Here is a 15,673-nt window from a genome sequence, read left to right on the forward strand (position 1 = left end):
GAGTAATAAATCTAATGAGGCCAATAAAACCTGAGATTACAAACCAAACTCTGAAGTCGACAAATACTACTTATTGATAACTCTCAATATTAATGTTCTTAATTCCCCAGTAAAAAGGCACAGACTAACAGATTGGGTTTTAAAACAGGATCCATTCTTCTGATTCATCCAAGAAACACAACTTAATGTACAGGATAATATCACATCTGGGTAAAAGAATGGAAAAATATATTCCATGAAAAGAAATCCAAGATGCAAGCTAGTAGATTCATTTTAATATCTCATGAAATATTCTCAGAACCAAAAATAATCACAAGAGATAGGAAAGGATACTATATACTCATCAAAATTATTGTAACCCTAAGTATCTATACATCTTTTTTGTGTTTTGATTATTTTATTATATTTATTATATTATTATTTTTTGCATGGTGTTTGATTTCTAGAGAGTCAGAAAAACTGTAGATTTGGATAGGAGGAAGCATGAGGAAACTCTTAGGAGATGAATGAAGGGAAATCATAATCAGAATATATTGCACAAAAATTTAATTTCAATATGAGAAAAAAGGAACAAAAATGATTAGAACAATAAGAAACTGTAAAATCAAGAAAATCAAAGGAAAAGAGTTCTGATGTAATGCTCAGAAATTATTTCTTACACACAACAACAAAAATACAATCAATCAAATAGTTCTATTGAGTGGATATAAAAAGAAAGGTAAAATGGAATGAGAGAAAATATTTGCAAACCATGAAATAAAGGTATAATATCCAAAAATTGTAAAAGCTCAAGCAACTCAATATATTAAAAATTCTCAATAATATAAGGCTATATCTACAAAAGGATATTCCCATGAACTCATCAAAAATCGTCAACATTTATACTGACAATGATCAAAATTGTTTTTAGAGAACCACACTGGGTCTGAGAGTTTATGTTTTTACAAATATTACTCCTTCTTTATGTTATTTTCTTCTTGTCCTCTATTTGCCTCCTCATAAATCACAATTAAATAGACCTTTCAGAGTCAGTCTAGTGCTTCCTCCTGAGTCAATTATTTCTACATTTTCAGTCAAATACTACTGCACTTGTGTGTAGTGGTGACATAGAATATAAGTATATGCTTGTGATGGAGCTCCATGGTTGATGTGCTCCAAAACATGTGCTCAATCAGTACTTATTATCAATTAAAAATTTCAAAAATTTGAAGTTTCTCAATTTATTCAACTATAATAATACCTTTTGTGTCAAGAAGCAAAGAAAATTAGATTTTTGTACCAAGCTAAAAACCTAACTTTCAAACATACCCATATAGTGCTTATTTTTATGTTATGCAACCAACTGCCAGAAAGAAGCTACTGAAAGATAGAAACACATTTGGTTTATATGCACTAAATCCATCATAGCAGGGAAACATGGCCAATAGATATAGTCTTTGGGGCATGATATCAGGAGCATAAAGGTCCATCAGTACAACCCTAAGTCTTACAACTACGTTCCGAGTCCGAAAGATTCTGCCTCCCCAAATGACGTTATTCTCTAAGGATCATATACTGGAACACTTGAAGCTGTGAAGGGATTTCACACTCATGCCATAGCAGCATACAGGCCTTTGGCAGGCATATCGTCCATCATCCATCTCTCCCTCTAACCTTGTGACCAACAATACATAAGATCTTTTCTTTTGCGTTGACATATTTCCCTTTCTTAATCAATATGCCTGTCTTTCACTCTCTTCTTGATTCATTGCTGATCCTTTTCTATAGTCAAAGGGGTTTTTTGCTTGCTTTGAATTCCCTTTCATGATATGTGATAATTTAAAACTTTCTGTTACTGTCTCTTTCTAATTAATCTAATTCTAATCCACACCATAAAAATGAAAACACATATTTTACCTACTCTTAATTAGAATTAATTAGTACATAAATTTCAATGTTGCTAAAATCATTGTTTTCAAAATAAGGGAATATACAGTAGTAACAAAGAGATGAAGTGGCAAAATGTTATTTTCATATCCAATTGAATTTATATTTGAAAGGTTAATAGAGTAATTCTGGTTTTGTTTGTTATTACATGTCTTTATATTTTAGATATTGACAATGTAATCATGCCTTACTTGTGTTACAGATGTTCTCCCATTGTTTCACTCTGAATGTACTGTACTTTCAGTAAGATTGCAAATTACTCAAGGGCTTGATTTGTTCATTTCTAGTCTGTGTTTAATGTATTGTACGTAGTACAGTGGTTAGAGAAAAGATTCATTCATGTATTCAAGTATCAGTTACCGTGTTTACCATATACCAGAAATTGCAAGTTGTTTGAATACTTATTCTGTACGTACTGTCACAAAAACTGTAGATTAGAGTTAATACCAGAACATGCCCCATTCCTTAATGCACAGAGAATCCCCAAGAGGTAATAAATAAAATCAATAAAAATTAAATGTAGTTTGTTAAATTTAAATTTCATTCTTTATTATTATAAATTTACCCTTGTGCATGTAATATGCATGTAATTATGCAAAGTACTATATACATCTTAGAAAATACACAGTGTCCTATTTTATCTGTTTTGTTCAAAACATAAAGAACTCTAAAACTATTTGTATTAAAACAAAGATAAACCTAATTAATGAAAGGCTCATTTCATATCCTGAATTCTTCCATCTTTTTAGGTGATCAAAAATATAGTAAAGTTATTGTCTCTCAGTTCTTGTTAAATAATAACATTCCCTTACCAAACATGAGAAATAAAATATGCTCTGCTACAGCATTCTGAATGATATCATAGACACACTACAAACAAAAGTATTATAAACTAGGCTGCTAGTTCGTTCCCAGCTGCCTAGCCCCAAAATATTCACACAGAAACTGTATTAGTTAAATCACTGCTTGGCCCATTACTTATAACTTCTTATTGACTAATGCTTACATATTAGTTTAACCCATTTCTATTAATCTGTGTATCGTCACATGGCTGTGGTTTACAGGCTAAAATTCTGGCTTCTCACTCTGGCAGGGCTCTATGGTTTCTCTGTCACTCTGTCTCCTTTCTCCCAGAATGCCATTTAGCTTTCTCTACCTTCCTAAGTTCTGTCATGTTAAAATAATCAGTAACCCTTCTATATACAGACAATAAGTGGGTTGAAAAAGAAATCAAAGAAAAAACACCCTTACAATAGCCTTAAATAATATAAAGAATCTTGATGTAACTTTAACCATGCAAGTGAAAGATGTGTATGACAAGAACTTCAATTCTTTTAAGAAAGAAATTGAAGGAGCTATCAGAAGATAAAAAGATCTCCCATTATCATGGATCAGTAGGACCAGCATAGTAAAAATGACTATCTTACCAGAAACAATCCACAGAGTCAATACAATCCCCATGAATATCCAAACACAATTCATACACAATTTGAAAGAATAATACTCAACTTCAAAGAGAAAAACAAACCAAAAAAGGGGTATCTAAAATAATCCTGTACAATAATACTTCCAGAGCTTTCACCATCCCTGCTTTTAAACTCTAATACAGAGCCACAGTAGCACAAACTGCATGGTATTGGCTCAAACACAGATATGTGAATCATTGAAACCTACTCAAAGACCCAGACATAAACTGGATTTTTGACAAGGAAGCCAAAATTATACAATGGGGAAAAAAGAAAGAATCTAAAACAAATAGCACTGTTCTAGTTGGATGTTGGCATGTAGAAGAATACAAATTGATTCCTAGTTATCACCCTTCACAAAACTCAAGTCCACGCAGATCAAAGACTTCAACATTAATTCCGATACACTGAACCTAATAGAAGAGAAGGTGAGAATTTATCTTGAACAGATTTTCAAGAACTTTCTGAGCAGAATACCCATAGCACAGGCATTAATATCAACAATTAAGAAATGGTATCCAATGAAACTGGAAAATTTCTGTAAGGCAAAGAACACTGTCAATAGGACAAAATGGCAGCCTACAGAATGGAAAAAAATATTCAGTAGCCCCACATCCAAGAGAGGGCTGATTTCAAAACTATATAAAGAACTTAAAAACTAAATAGCAACAAACCAAATAATACAATTAAAGAATGGACCTGGGGGGAGTTGGGAGGACCTTGGTCTTAGCATAGAGTGGGGAACCCTGATGGCTCCTTGGCCTTGAGAGGGAGGGAGGGGAGGTATGGGTGGAGGGGAGGGGAGGGAAGGGGGAGAAGGAGGGGAGAGAAGGGGGAGAAGGAGGGGAGGGAGGGGGGAGGAGGAGGGAAGGAGATGGAAATTTTTAAATATAAAAAAAATAAAAAAAAAATTAAAAAAAAAAAAAAGAATGGGGTGCAGGTTTAAACAGAGAACTCTCAACAGAAGAATCCCAAATGACTGAGAAACACTTATAGAGATGTTCAACATACTTAGCCATCTGAGAAACGCAAACCGAAATGACTCTGAGATTCCATCTTACACCTGTCAGAATGACTAATCAAAACGAATGTCAGATCCAAAGCACAAGTGACAGCTCATGCTGGAAAGGACGTCAAGCAAGAGGAGAACTCCTCCACGGCTGGTGGGAGTACAAACATGTACAGAAACTTTGAACATCAGTGTGGTGGTTCCTCAGAAAACTAGGCATCAGCCTACATAAGATCCAGCTATACTGTTCTTGGGCATATATCCAAAGGATGCTCAGTCACAACACAAGGACACTTACTCAACCGTGTTCATAGCAACTTTATTTATAATAGCCAGAACCTCAAAACAACCTAGATGTCTTTCCACTGACAAGTGAATAAAGAAACTGTGGTACATTTACACAATGGAGTATTACTCATCTGTAAAAACAATGACACCATAATATTTTTAGGCAAATGGATGGAATTAGGAAAAAAATCACTCCAAATATTGTAACCTATTTCAAGAAAGACAAACATGGCATGCACTCACTCATAAGTATATACTAACTATAAAATAAAGAGTAAGTGTGGTATAACCCACAGACCCAGAAAGAATAGGTCCACAAGGAGAGTTTTTGGGTGGAAACCCACATATCCCTTGGAAAGGAAAAGAGAAAAGATTTCATTAATAGACTGAGGGCAGGTGGAAATGGGAACGTGAGCAATCAGGTTGGGGCAGCACAGAGGGCAAGAATGATGATGGTAATTGCTGCAGGGTAGGAGGCATTTTGGCGCTGAAGTCTGGCACGGGGTTATGGTCCAACTATCATTAGACAGATGTCATTCAGCACCCAGTGGAAGTAGTCAAGCATTAGGAAGAGTTCAGGAATTCTGTGGTGGTAGTGGAAAATGGAGTGTAAGAGACAGAGGGGTCAAGTACATCAGGGGAAACTTCACACAGTAAACTAATCTGAGCTCAGAGGGTCGCAAGAGACAGAACAAAGAACCAGGGAGCCTGTGTAAGACTAACCTAGGCACTTTGCGATTATATTAGAGTTGTGTAGCTTGGTCTTCCTATAAGATTCCTAATAGTGGGAGTAGGGACTGTCTCTGTCACTTATACAGGCTTTTGAAAACCTACTTCTCATATTGGGTCACCTTGCATACACTTAATACATGGGGCTGGACATATCTTCCAGCAATTAGATATGCCATGTTTTATTAATACTCATAAAAACCTGCCTTTTCCTGGGTGGAGACAGAAGAGCAGGGGATTGAGAGAGTAGGGGAGATGGGGGAGAGGGACTAGGAGGAGAGGATGGGGAAATGGCAGAGGTTGGGATGTAAAATAAATAGCTGAAAATAAAGATTTTTTAAAAATATTGTTTTCTTATCTCAGTTCTCCTAGAATCCATATTAATATCAATTTTGTACACAATGGAGATTATTTTTCTTATGAAATAGCCTTCTTTGTGAAGTTGACAGAGAATATTATAATTTAAAACTGACCAGAATTCTGAGAAAAATTAAACTAGGCATGCTCAGAGCTAACGTGATATAAGAAGTCCTTTCTAACCCCTATCACAAGGGCTTATGGAGCATTCACGAGGAGGAGATGGAAAGAAGGTGAGATCAGACAGCTGGTATTCTGCTGCAAGCCAGTGTCTTCGGTGAATAACAGGGCCACTCCTAAACACGATCTCAACAGTTCTATCATCAGTTGACAAGCCAACCTGATGGGGGAATCTCAGAAAAGTGCCTCTCCTGGAGGAAGAGCAAAAAGCAATAACTGGCTCCAAAGAGGGACACTTGGTCCTCTTCAGAGACTAGATCACTGAAAGTTATCCAATACAACTGGGGATCGCAAACACACACACACACACACACACACACACACACAGTAATAATAAAGCGAATCAATAGGTTTTACTTTTAAATTTACATATATGTACATGTGCATGTAACAATAATTAAAATATAAGAGGATATGGATTTTAAATAGAGTGGGCAGACATGGGAATAGCTTGAGCCTGGAGAGGAGGATGGAATTATGTAGACACATACATGAAATTACCTGCCAAATTAAAAAATATATATATATCACTTAACAATTTTCAAATCTATAAGTATTAACAGCACATTCAAAGTTCATATTATAACATTAATATTTTGATGATATCTATTGAAAACCCAGTATAAATATAAGTTGGTAGTAAGTAAAAACACAAAACTTATTATATTTACTGTAATATGAAGTCGTAAGTTTGTGACAAATGAATTGTAAAAGATTCATGTAATAGAAATTATTGTTGATCAGCATAAAGAAGAAGTTTAGGATAAAATAAAAGCCCATTTTTGCCTAACTTAAAAAATAAGCTAAGCCATATGCTACAATACTAATGAACAGTATAATATTTTTGATAACAGTTAAATAGGTATATAGTTTATCACACTTTTAAAATGTTTTATTGTCTATGTATGCCAAGAACTGAAACAGAATCAGAAGACTCAGAAGACTGCAATAGCAATTATATTATTTATTGCTCCTCCCTCTCCTCAACTGGACTTTGGGAGCTCAGCCCAGTGTTGCCCTGTGGATCTCTGCATCTGGTTCCATCAGCTGCTGGATGAAGGTTCTATGATGACATTTAAGATAGTCAGCAACCTGACTACAGAGTAAGGCCAGTTCAAGTACCCTTAATCTCCATAATTGATTAGGGTTATTGGTGGATTCATGCTTGTGAGAAGTGCCAACTTACATAGCCACTTTGAAAATCAGAATGGTGGATTCTTAGAAAATTGGGAATCAGTCTACCTCAAGACCCTGTAATACCACTTTTGAGAATATACTCATAGGATGATCAATCATTCTATAAGGATGTTTGCTCAACTATATTCATAGAAACATTATTTGTAATAATAGCCAGACTCTGAAAACAACCTAGATACACCTCAACCAAAGAATGGATAAAGAAAATATGGTATATTTACACAATGTTGTACCACTCAGCAGTAAAATACAATGACATCTTGAAATTTGATGCAAATGGATGGAACTAGAAAACCCCATTCTGACTGAGGTAACCCAGACCCAGAAAGACTAGATGGCATATTCTCACTCATAAGTGGCTATTAGACTTAAAGGATAACCAGCCTAGAGTCTACCACCTCGGAGAAGCTAGCTAGCAAGGAAAACCCTAAGAGAAACATACATGGATTCCCCCCCCCCCCCCGGGAAGGAGAAATAGACAAAAATCTGAGGAAATCTGGAGCATGGGGTTGGGGGAAGGGAAGGCCAAAGGGGAAAGGAGGGGAGAAGGGGCAGAGGAAGGAGTACTTGAGGGAACTGGTTGGCCAAGATGGGGGAAGGACAGAAAGGGAGAGCAAGGAGAGAGATATCTTAATTGAGGGAGTCATTATGGGATTAGGCAGACACCTGGCTCTTTTTACTCTTTTCCTATTAGGAAACGATAAAGCCTAAGCAGTCTCTATCTCTTCCCTGGATCTGCCATTCACAATGTGCGGTGAATCATGGTATACTCCTCATATTAAAATCACACTCACAGTGCTTTGTTCCCATTTAATATGTATGATAATTTACAGCAAGATTATCTTTCTCACCAGAAATTGCAAACAATCTCCCCTGTCCTCTTTACAGAGTCTACCACATACTTCCTACATTCGTGTGTATGATTTGTGGATTAATGTAAACTAATATCAAATTCAGATGCTCTATCATATATATCATTTCATTTACCATAACTACACACGCTGAGCATTGAATGAAAAATATAATAATACATTAGTAAGTTAATAGAAAGATAATTTATGAAAGGTTGAACACCATATTAATGATTTCTCAAAGACACCATACACTGATACTGGAATTGACAGCACTTTTGTGAACAAAGACATATTTATTCTTTCCAAGCACCCATGAGACCCAAGTGCTATTCTTTGTTCAGGCTCACAGTGGATAGTCATTTTAAAACTTCAATTACTATGTCAGCAGGTTCCCTCCATTACTTTTTTCCAGAACCACAGCAAGTGATTTCTAGTAGCAATGCATGTCTGATAAGCCATACATATGTGCACCTCGTGAGCAATAGCAAATGAACCTTTGTAGACATGGTTGAGTTCTAGAGAAATAATGTCTCTGTATGGAATTGTAACAGTTTATGACTCTTGAACATACAGTGTTTTTATATCCCAGCTGACAGTTGTAGAATGAATGTTTCTACAAATAGACATGACAACAGGATGCATGCTAGAATGCAAAAGAAACAACATTAACATTTAAAAAAATATTTCTGGACATGGCAATCAGTAGAGAACTGTAGCATTTTTGAAAGAAATAACAAAACTGTAAAACATTATTTCTGCCTTAGAACGTTCTTCAATCAAAGACATGATTCATCCAGTCTTATAAAAATGAAAGTCTTGAATAACAAAAGGCTTATTATCTCAGTTTTTCTTTATATAGATCTTAAACTCCATAATTTGACTAGAACTCCTTGTATCTGTTTGTTCCCATGTTAACATTAATCTCATTTTCTGTAATAAATCATATTCTTAACATTAATTTTTGTCATGAAAATGTATATAAGGAATTAGGAAGCATTAGAATACACAAAATATTTAACACAAAAACCATGATAACTTTTTTAGAGCTACTTGAGAGTGGGCCAGACCAGGACACAGATGAAACAAATGCCATGACACATTATCTAGTATTTGTTTCACAAGTATATTAAACATGTCTTATGAGTAAAAGCTGGAAAAATATGCTTTCTTTGTGTCATTGGTGTATGTGTATTTTCAAAACAATATTCTGTGTATACAAAAGCATGAATGTGTGTGTGTGTGTGTGTGTCTGTATGATGCATGTATATATGAGTGCTGGTGTTCTATATAAGACTAAACACAATAGAGTAGATTTTTTAAAAAATTAATCCACTATTTTATATAGTTAGTTTCCTGTGATTTAATGGCTGTTTTGATACAGCGTATCTCATATGGCTCACACTGACTTAGATCTCTCAAGCTGGTTGCAATGATTTTGAATTCCTGGTTCCCTACTTCTACCTCCTAAATGCTTGGAAGATGGATACACGTTGACATACCTAGCTGTATTTAACTCTTGCTCTTAAATTTCATCCTCTTCATTGTACTAACAATGGACCTTTAGTGTTACACACCATCTTTTAAGACTTTAACTTAAAGATGTTAAGAGGAAATTTATATGGGACCAGGACCAAAAATCTTCCAGTGATCCTGTGAATTTCTCAGTCTAGGTTGCCATTGCCAAGGGAGTACAGTGTGCATCACTTGGGTTTTATATTTTTCTCTGTGTGCCTTTTTGATGCTGTGAAATCTGGCATCTCTTCCCCATCTTATGAGAATATTTTTTCTATAAAATGTTGCAGTCCTTTAAGTTTTGGAAAGCTGCATCACTCTATGCCTTATGCTTTTTCTTTCTAAAATGGAGATGGCGATGTTTCCCTCAATTTGTTTTTTGAGAAGTAAATGAGACAAAGTATATGCAGTTGTTAGCATAATGCCTGGCACATAGGAAATGTTAAAAATAATGGTGACAATGTTGTAGTAACTGTGGATTCCCTCCCACATAGCTTCATTTTCAGCTCTTTCATATTTATTAACAGCACAAGATCGTTCTATTCATACACACTTGAACATCATTTTAATGCTTTCTTACTGCACCCTCCTCCTATATCTAGCCAATGCCGAAATAACTTTTCCCTTTATAGTACCTAGTACATATGCCCCTCTCTATTCTGACATCTTCCTCCGCTTTTCTGAGAAGAATCTCCTGGGTGTGGCAACTGTAAAAAGGCTCCTCAAGAGATCTAAAATATCTTGACTATTGATATACTAAACATGCAGACAAATCATCATGAAAAAATAACAATAGGCACAGGAACAAACAATAGACATGCGAAAGGTAAATTCACAAATGCAACCTAATAAAGTTCAGAAAGAATAAGGGTACACAGTGGTGAATACCGCCAGACACTCATAACCAATGAATTTGGAGACAAAGGTAGGGATCACTGTATTATTGAGAGTCCATCCTGGTGGAAATAAGTTGCAAGCCAGTCACGGATATATAGCAAGACCTTGTCTCAAAATTAAATATTACAATGATGAAATATTGAATAATTGTATAAGAATTTTCTTTGAGGAGGTGAAGTGGGTATGGGAGCTGGGACAAAAGCAGGAGGGGTGAAGAGTGGGAAGAACAAATTTTCAGAGTTAGCAGTCAGGTTTTTAAAAGAGAAAAAGGAACAAGTAGACCAGATGGCAAAGAGGCAGTCAGAAGGTGGGAAGACTGTGCAGCAATATAGAAACTAAAAAAGAGATAACATTGTGTAATAACATTCAGACATTGTCTTCAATGAAATCATAGTTATTTTGATGCTCTCTTAAAACATAGGGACTAGCATTTGAGTTTGAGAAGTAGCATATATCATAGATGTATGAACTTAGGTACTTGCTATTGATGAATACACCCAATCCTAGTGGCATGATTCTTGCAAACATTTATGTTTATGTCTAATTATATTAGCACACTACTTTCAATGTCGTAAGATTATGGTATGCATACTGTGACCTAACACTATGTCTAATAATCATGTATTGTTTTACACCATGAAAAGTTCACTAGTACCACAAAACAAATTAAATAAGCATATATAGTACATTTGAGTTCACATGAGAAGTAAATGAGGTAGTCTAGTGTGAATACTTTAGGATCAGCCCACTTTGTTTTCTAGAGTTAAAACTTCAGTTTTCCTTCAAGTGTTTTTTAATAGTATATATTTCATAGACAGAATTATCATGAGTCAGATTATTCATACGTATATAAACTAAAACTTTATCTAATTCCAAACAAATAATTTATTTTGTTTGTTTTTTTTGTTTTTTGTTTTTTTGGCTTTTCGAGACAGAGTTTCTCTGTGGCTTTGGAGCCTGTCCTGGAACTAGCTCTTGTAGATCAGGCTGGCCTCGAACTCACAAAGATCCGTCTGCCTCTGCCTCCCAAGTGCTGGGATTAAAGGCGTGCGCCACCACCGCCCAGCTCAAACAAATAATTTATAACGCCAGCAATTTCATTTCAATCACACTTTGATAAAGGTGAATAAAGAAGTACCACCTTTCATTTCTCTGGAAATATATTTGTTGAGAAATTCTTGAGATTGAGTGAGGACAAAGATCTTACACTAACACATACACACGTACACACACATGCATACACACTCAAAGGACTGAGATCTGTATTCATGTGGAGAGAGAATGAGAAAATATCTATGTTAACAGGCAAAACAGAAATTGAAAGCCATCATTATTTGATTTTAGTGTAATTTCAATAAACTTGAACTTCATCTCAGTGCTACCTCCCACCACTATGGGCAGGTAAAATGAAAAGTTCTGCATATGAAGGTGGGATTTTCACTTACCAAATCTTCATTTTCACTACCCCCACAGGAAAATTGATGAAGTATTTGTAAAGACGAAAGACAATTTCTAAAGGTTGATATTGCATGCTTTCTGATTCAGTTGTGATATTTATGATTGTTAGGTTGAATAATCTTTAGATTAGAAAACACAGTGGTTTACAACTTCTCTAAAATGTTAAAACACACTGAGTAAATGATTATTCTAAGAATATATTTCAATATTTTATCTTCATTGTTGGCCTATGAAAACAAACGTAAGTATCACAGTATCATCAGAGAATATTTTACTATAATGCTTTTCTTTACCTTTACAAACAGGTCTGTGATCACTCCAAGCAGCAAAAACTTCTGCTATTCGTTGACAAGTGATGCTTTTTGCTCCCTGTAGAACATAGTCTTCATCACAGGAGAACTGCACGGTGGATCCAAGGCTGCAAATGAAAAAAGAAATGTCTTTATATTTAGACAAACAGAATGTGATGGACGAGATCTACATCTATTGACTTGATTCAATAAGTCAAACGTGTACCACAAGGCACAAAAATTAATGGAAAATACAACTTATATAATTATGTATTAAAAGTAAAAGTAAGAAAATCTTTAATAGATAGATATGTCAGTGCCAAGGATTATAGAAATTTAAGGCCAGCATCAAGTTCAAATACTATTAATAAATTTGCTTCTCTAAGTGGATGGTAAATGTGAATAAATACTGGACATTCTAAACTGAATTCTGAATTTTCATTCCTACAACCGACAATATTTCTTTATGGAGAACAACACATATAGGTGTTTTTACATGTCGTTGAATATCAACTTGTGTTTGCAAATACATTTAAAATTGTATTTTTGAAATATATAGTCCGTGTTTATTGGTAAGTTAAATGTGCTCCATTCAATGACAGAGGTTGTCACAGAAGCTGAAAATGGTGCACAGAGAATTCTCAATAAAGCAATCACAAATGACTGAGACACACTTCAAGGAATGTTCAATATACTCAGCCATCATTGAGTTGCAAATGAAAACTATTTTGAGATTCCATCTAGACCTGTCATAGTGGTTAAGATCAATAACAAAAATGATAGTTCATTGCAGTGGGGATGTGGAACAAGAGGATCACTCAGTCTTGCTGGTGAGAGAGGAAATTATATAATCATTACCGATATCAATAAGGAAGTTCCTCAGAAACTTGGGAATCAATCTACCTCAAGACCCAGTTTTAATACTTTTGGGTATATACCCAGAGAAGGTTATCCTACCATAAGGGCACTTGTTCAAACATTTCTGTAGCTTTAATCATAATATCTAGAAACTTTTTTTTTATCAGATCTTTCTCAAGAGAAGAATAGATAAGAAACTATGGTATATTTACACAGTGAACTATTATTCAGTTGTTAAAAATGATGCCATGGAATTTGTATAAAAATGGATAAAACTAGAAATAAATCATTTTGAGTGAAGTAAGCCAGACCCAGAAAGATAAACATGGTGTGTATTCACTAAAAAGGGGATAATAACTTTGGAGTATATGATAACCAAGACACAATCCACAGACCCAGAGACATTAGGCAACATGAGGGGCTTTAGGAAGAATGCATCAATCTCTACGGGAGGGGTTAATAATATATATTACGGGCAAACTGAAGATGGGTGGGATGGGAGTGGGGACCATGTTGGGGGAAGATATGATGGAATAGGAGAATATGGGCAGAAATGCCTAGAATTGGATGAGCATTTGGTGATGATATTAAAACCTAGTGCAGTGGAGTTTTCCTGGAATCTATTAAGGTAATCCTAATGAGGACTCCCAGTAATAGCATTACTGAGTCTCACCTGGCCATTTCTTATTAGCCAACTGAGACTTCCAGTGGAAGAACCAGTTTGTATTTAATTGAGTTGTTGGCCAAGCAGGTCCACCTGCCAAATCCACAAACATTCCAGGCTGTTGTTAAGATAAGGGGTTGCTTTCCAAAATTTATGGGGGGCATTGCCATGGATGACACACACACAAGTCATTGAACATGAAGTTGAACTGGTGCCTACATGAAGCCCACATTCCTATGTTCTAATTTGTTTGGTGCAGAGAAGGTACTTTGCAGGCTAAGAAATGTGGACACCAACCCGGTCATAAACCTTTGACCTACAATCTGCTCTTCTTGCATTATACGCTAGGCAAATTGTTGCACAGAAATTGTAAGAATTGTCAACCAATGTCTGATTTGGCCCAAAGTCCACTCCATGAAAGAGAACCCATACCTGACCATTCTTGGGCAACTAAAACCAGAGAGAGACTAGACAGCCCAGAGATATGGGGTAAAACCAAGATTACTGGTATAAATAATTCTTAATGATATTTGCTATACTCATACTTCAGTGCTTTAACTGGTCATCACAGAGATACTTCTTTGAATTGAAACACACGGGGAAAAATACAGACTTACATCCAGACAAGATGCAGAGAGTATTATTTGGAGGGCTCCATAACATCTCCCCATCAAGAGCTCAGGGAAATGCCGCAAAAGGCAGAAAGGGTATATGAGCCATAGGGGATGGCAGCCACCAGGAGAACAAAGGCCCCTTTTTGAATCAATTGAACAAAGCACATGTGAACTTACAGAGACTGAAGCAGCAAGCACCGGGCTTACATGACATTACACTGTGCTCATCTCTATATATAGTCTAGCTATTGGTTTAGTATTGTTAATGGTACTCCTGACTGTTGGAAGGAGTGGGTCTCTACTCTTGTGCCTGCTCTTGGTGCTTACTTTTGTTGGGTTGCCTTGCCCAACTTTGATATGGTAGTTTGCTTCATTCTATTTTCTTTTTTTCATGTTTGGGTTTTATCTCTTAGAAAGCCTATTCTTATCTAATGAGAAAAAGAAGATGGAATTGATCCAGAGGGGAGGGGCAGTTGGAAGGAAATGGGAGCAGAAAGGGGAGGGGAGACTATAGTCAGGAGGCATTGCATGAGGTAAGAATGTTTTCTCAATATAAAGAAAATGTTGTTCCATGAGGGGGAAAGGAGGAAGGACAATGTATCACATTGAATGAGAGCAAAATCATATGAAAGCAGAAGGAAGGGGACCTGTGCTGGGAGTTACAAAAGGAAGCATGATGGGAAAAATGGAAGGATAGTGGAGAGGAGGGTTGCCAAAATTTATATCTGATAATGTCTGTTTGAAACCCAATGATTTAATGGTATTTTATAAATAAAAATGAAAAAAAGCAAATCAATAAATAAATTCATTCTTCTTACTAAAGAGCTTTCCATAATAAGTTGCCCAAACTGTTTCGTCTACTTTGCCAGGCCTAGCTAGTACCCATAAAGGGAAACTACATACATCATTCTGTTTTTCCTGTTCTTTCCTTATTACCTTTGCACAAAGGACCTTAGTTCTACCCTGTTACTCAGCCTGTTGGCTTAATGAATTCTTTTCAGGTTCCTGAGATTGTCACGAAGTTGGTCCTGCTTAGAATATTGTCAAATACTTCTTGTAAACAATGAAGAGAGCACTTCAAGACGACTACAGAATCAGAGGCCAGAAAGCCTAGGCTGGAGGTGTGAAACCATGTACTGCAGAACAAATATGTTTGGCACACCTCAAGTTTAATATTGAACTTTAGCCTTAATTTAAATTTAAATTTAAGATGAAACATCATTTATTGAACTCTCAATGTCTAACCCATTTCAGGCTCTTAATTATTTCTTTATGTTAAAATCAGGTCACAATCATCTGGGAGCTCTTGATTTGAATGTCATCTGAAGACCTCTGTTGTGGTCTTATTGGAACTTAACATTTCATTCTCATAGA

General features: G+C 35.7%; 1 protein-coding gene across 3 annotated transcripts in view; it reads right to left on the reverse strand.

The window, feature by feature from the left end:
- The window catches only part of Csmd3 (CUB and Sushi multiple domains 3), a 976,820-nt gene that overhangs the window by 572,005 nt on the left and 389,142 nt on the right, over window positions 1-15,673 (reverse strand). For all 3 annotated transcript variants that reach the window (XM_038342099.2, XM_038342098.2, XM_042055667.1), the window contains one exon: window positions 12,167-12,291. In XM_038342099.2, coding sequence (XP_038198027.1) covers window positions 12,167-12,291 — 125 coding nt within the window. The remainder of the gene's footprint in view (window positions 1-12,166; window positions 12,292-15,673) is intronic.

Source organism: Arvicola amphibius, chromosome 9 (genome assembly GCF_903992535.2).
Source record: "Arvicola amphibius chromosome 9, mArvAmp1.2, whole genome shotgun sequence".
NCBI lineage: Eukaryota > Metazoa > Chordata > Mammalia > Rodentia > Cricetidae > Arvicola > Arvicola amphibius.